Source organism: Myotis nattereri (genome assembly GCF_964212035.1).
Source record: "Myotis nattereri genome assembly, chromosome: 15".
In the NCBI taxonomy this organism is placed as follows: domain Eukaryota; kingdom Metazoa; phylum Chordata; class Mammalia; order Chiroptera; family Vespertilionidae; genus Myotis; species Myotis nattereri.
Window position 1 is genome coordinate 49,178,954 of NC_138090.1, and position 4,407 is coordinate 49,183,360.

Below are 4,407 nucleotides of genomic sequence, written 5' to 3' on the forward strand. Positions count from 1 at the left end.
TCCCGCACAATGCGGTTGGACAAGACTCACCCAGACTCACAACCCAACCCAACCCAACCCAACCCAACACAGAACAAAGAAACTCACAAAACGCTGTAGCCTCACAAATCTATCTCAACACTAGCCCGAGAGGCTCCACAGCCTCGCAGAAACCAGCGCAGTACAAACCAATGCAGCGCCCCCCTCAGCTCAGCGTAACCCACTCCCGTTCACGGCCGCCTAAGGAGGTACCTACAGGAGTACCAAACCGCAACTCAAGAACCCATAAGGCTTACTGTTCTTCAACGCATGACCATTTAACCTAGTTCTTCCTAGTCCCAACCCCTCCCCATGACCGCCCCTCCCCCCTCCCCTCCCTCCCTCTGAGGAAATGTGAGGTCCCGCAGGCTTCAACTGTCCCTCACACTTCGGTGACCATGTGTTTCCCAGGGGGGGGCCAGAGTGGGGGTGACAGCTCAGGCACCTCTCCATCCACCAATCCCCCATTGACCTTGCCCTCGAGGGGGCCACAGGGCTGCGTGTCCACATGGCTGTACATTCCGGCCTCTTCGCCCTCCGTCTCCCGGTGGTAAAAGTAGCTGAAGTTGGAGACAATGACTGGCACAGGCAGGGAGATGGTCAGCACGCCCGCGATGGCGCACAGGGAGCCCACGATCTTGCCACCCACCGTGACGGGGGCCATGTCTCCATAGCCGACTGTCGTCATGGTGACCACTGCCCACCAGAAGGACTCAGGGATGCTGGTGAAATAGGAGTCTTCCCGGTCGACCTCGGCAAAGTAGACCGCGCTGGAGAAGAGGACCACGCCGATGAAGAGGAAGAAGATGAGGAGGCCCAGCTCGCGCATGGACGCCCGGAGCGTCTGGCCCAGGATCTGCAGGCCCTTCGAGTGCCGAGACAACTTGAAGATGCGGAAGACGCGCACCAGTCGGATGACCCGCAGGATGGCTAAGGACATGGCCGGCTGGCCCACCCCCCGCTGCTGGGCCAGCTCGGTGCCCAGCGCCACAAAGTAGGGCAGGATGGCCACAAAATCAATGAGGTTCATCACGTTCTTGAAGAAGGCCGTCTTGCTCGGGCAGGCCAACAGGCGCACCAGCAGCTCAAAGGAGAACCAGCAGATGCACAGCGTCTCCACCACGAAGAACGGGTCATCGAAGGGTGTGCGGGGTGGGGGTCCGGGCACAGGGCTGGAGCCATTCAGGCGAGAGGGGAACTGCAAGGAGGAAGGGGTTCAGGGAGGACCGCACCAGGGCTGGGACTCACTGGAATGGCCATATTTGTTCTTTGTTTAAATACCCAACTACTTATCTACAAATCAGTCAACAGCCGCTGCTCCCGGGCCAGCAGTGAACCTGGCTGTCATAGACTCTCCCAGGACCCCGGGGTCATGCCTGCCTGGCTGACTCTATGGCCCCTCATCCACTGCTGGGGCCTCCTGAAATGACGCGTGGCTGGGGCTCAACCTCTTCCTGTCCAGAGCCAGCCCCCAGCATGAATTCTCTAGCCAGGGAGGGTCCCTAAGCTGGCCGCACTCCCTTGGACCCTGCCCTCCCAAACCCAGCCCAGGCTATAATGCTATAATGGTCAAAGACTGCTCTGTCTGCCAAACCCTGGGCCCCTATTCTTACAGCTCCCGGCTTTGTCTGTGATGGATTCCTCCTACCCTGGCCCTCAGGACCCTCCACGCTGTCTCCAGCTTCTTTCTTTCTTTCTTTCTTTCTTTCTTTCTTTCTTTCTTTCTTTCTTTCTTTCTTTCTCTCTCTCTCTCTCTCTCTCTCTCTCTCTCTCTCTCCCTCCCTCCCTCCCTCCCTCCCTCCCTCCCTCCCTCCCTCCCTCCCTCCCTTCCTTCCTTCCTTCCTTCCTTCCTTCCTTCCTTCCTTTTCGGTTTGTTAATCCTCACCAAAGGTTTGTGCCCTTGACTAGGAATCAGAAACGAACCCATGACCCTTCAGTCCTCTAACCACTGAGCAGACGGGCCAGGGCCTCAGCTGCTTTCTTCAGGTCCGACTCTCACCACCTCCAGTCCATCCTTCCCATCGGTTACCATGAGCCGCACAGACCCCAGATTTTTCAGGCTCTCCCCTGCTCCCAGCTTTGATTTCTTAATGTACCTGTACTCAGGTACTCCTGCCCTCCTCCGCAAGCCAGGTTTCTCACCTGCCTTAACCCTGCCTTCTGATAGGACGGGCCCTCCTATTCCGATCCTCAGGCCCCGCCCCTACTGAGCACCCCTGCGCCCCTAGCTTTTCACGGTGGAGTCCCCTGACAGGCCTGTCCCTGGGCTGCTCTGTTCCTTAAAGCCCCTGGTCCCACCTGAACTTGGCCAGGTCCTCCTACCAGACCCCCGTGCCCCGCCCACCGACAGCCAGATCCCACCTTCCCGAGAGGCCCCGCCCCCACGGCCCCGCACCCGCTTTCTGATAGGCCAGGGACCCACGGACCCCGCCCCTCTCCGCCGAGGCCCGGCCTCCAAGGCCCCGCACCCGCTTTCTGATAGGCCAGAGACCCATGGACCCCGCCCATCTCCCCCACAAACCCCGCCCCTCTGCGCCGAGGCCCCGCCTCCTCACCGATCCCGCCGCAGCCACCGCTGCAAGCCCCGGCCTGTCGCGCTCGTCGCGGAAATCGGGCAGCGTCTCGAGACAGAAGACGACGATGGAGACGAGAATGACCAGCACGGAGACGACGGCGAGCACGCGCGCGGCCTGCGAGCTCTCGGGGAACTCGAAGAGCAGCCAGAGCTGGCGCGCGAAGGCGCGGCGGGGCAGGGGCCGTTCGGGCGGCAGCGGGCAGCCCTCGTCCTCGCGCAGGCGCGCCAGCGCCGACGCGCCCAGCCCGTAGAAGGCCACCTCCTCCAGGAAGACGTCGAGCGGCACGTGCGCCGGCCGCCGCAGCCGCCCGCCCGACTGGTAGTAGTAGAGCACCGCGTCGAAGCTGGGCCGGTGCCGGTCGAAGAAGTATTCGCGGCGCGCGCCGTCGTAGAAGCGGCTGCGGCGCGCCGGGTCCCCGAGCAGCGTGTCCGGGAAGCGGCCCAGCGTGCGCGCCCGCGTCTCGAACCGCAGCCCCGCCACGTTGAGGACCAGCCGCTCGCAGCAGCCGCACGGCGGCGAGCACCGCGGCTCCATGGCGCGCGCAGCCCCAGTGACCCGCGGGCGGACGTGTGGCCCCGACGCCCGACCCGGCCCGGCCCCACCTCGGCCTCCGCCGCCGCCGCCGCCCCAGCCTGGTGTCCGATGTCCACGCGTAAAAATAGCCCAGCCCTCCGGCCAGGGCGCGGGGGAGGGGGCGCCGTGACCCCGGCGGGGCAGAGGGTACCCGCGCGCCCTCTGCCGGGGCACCCGCCCTTCCCCCCCAGCCACCGCCGAGCTGCGCTTTCTCCGCGTCTGTCCCGCGTTCTGATCCCCTTTCCATAGCCCGGGACCTCGGTTGGGGTCACAAATTTCCACCCCTTTTCTCTCGTTCTCTTGTATGCCTGCGTCTGGCCCTGCCTTTGATGCGGGTCTCTGAGGGATGTATGTCTGTGTGTCTTTATGGGGCATTTCTCTCTGAGTTTTGCCCCTCGCTCTGCGGGATTCTGTGTCTTGGTTTCTCTCATCTATGTTTTAGAGTTTAGACTCTTTTTTTTTTCCCCTCGAGGGTCTGTCTCTGTTTCCCTGTTGTCTCCCTTGGCCTCTGTCTCTCCCCTCGGTCGAGGTCTCTCTGCTCATCTTTCCGGGTCTCCTCTCCCATTATCTCTGTCCGTGGGTTTCTCGGGGGCGCACCCTTTCGCCTCTTTCCCTGCAGCGCTGCGCGTCTCTGTGTGGGGACCCCTGGAGGACTCCGTCTGCGGAGTCACCTCTCCGAGTGTCTCTCTGACCATCAGCTCCGCCACTGCCCCGGTGGTTGCCTGGCCCTGGGGGGACGCTCCAGCAGCTGCAAACCGTGGGCAGGTGCGCCCCTCACCCGGTCCCCTCGGCAGGGTGTCTCCGGGGCTCTCCACCTGGCTTCTCTGCCAGATACGCGGAGACCCAGCGCGACCTGTGCAGCCCTTCAGTGTCAGGGGGCGGCAGGGCCTGCTCAGCACGGGCAGGGGTGGGCTGGGGAGATGTCGCAGGGTCACTCCAAGGGACCGAAGGACAGACGGACGCTGGCCTTCCAGCCACGGGTGTCCTATGACATCGCATAAAAATAGCCCCATCAGTTGGGCTTTCGGGGACAGGGAGTGGTGGCTTGGCCACCTGGACACCTGCGAATGCGGTCTCCGGCGCCCTCTGCTGGGCGAGTGGAGCGACAGGGAAGGTTTTACTGCGAATTCCCGAACTCTCTCTCTTGCCGTCCCCCCGGATTTCCGTGCCCTGCTCTCTGGGTCTCTCTATCTTGGTCTCTCTCTTTCATGATCTTTGACCCTCCTTGTCTCTGGGTTTC

The 4,407-nt window shown here is 62.8% G+C and overlaps 1 protein-coding gene across 1 annotated transcript; it reads right to left on the reverse strand.

The window, feature by feature from the left end:
• Positions 1 to 400: 400 nt before the first annotated feature.
• KCNA7 (potassium voltage-gated channel subfamily A member 7) lies at positions 401 to 3,170 on the reverse strand (the record flags this gene model as incomplete). Its single annotated transcript, XM_081106785.1, has 2 exons — positions 2,574 to 3,170; positions 401 to 1,216 (listed from the first exon to the last, which is right to left on the reverse strand). Exons 1-2 carry the CDS (start codon positions 3,126 to 3,128, stop codon positions 401 to 403), a joined length of 1,371 nt encoding a protein of 456 aa, XP_080962911.1. The 5' UTR covers positions 3,129 to 3,170.
• Positions 3,171 to 4,407: the final 1,237 nt, after the last annotated feature.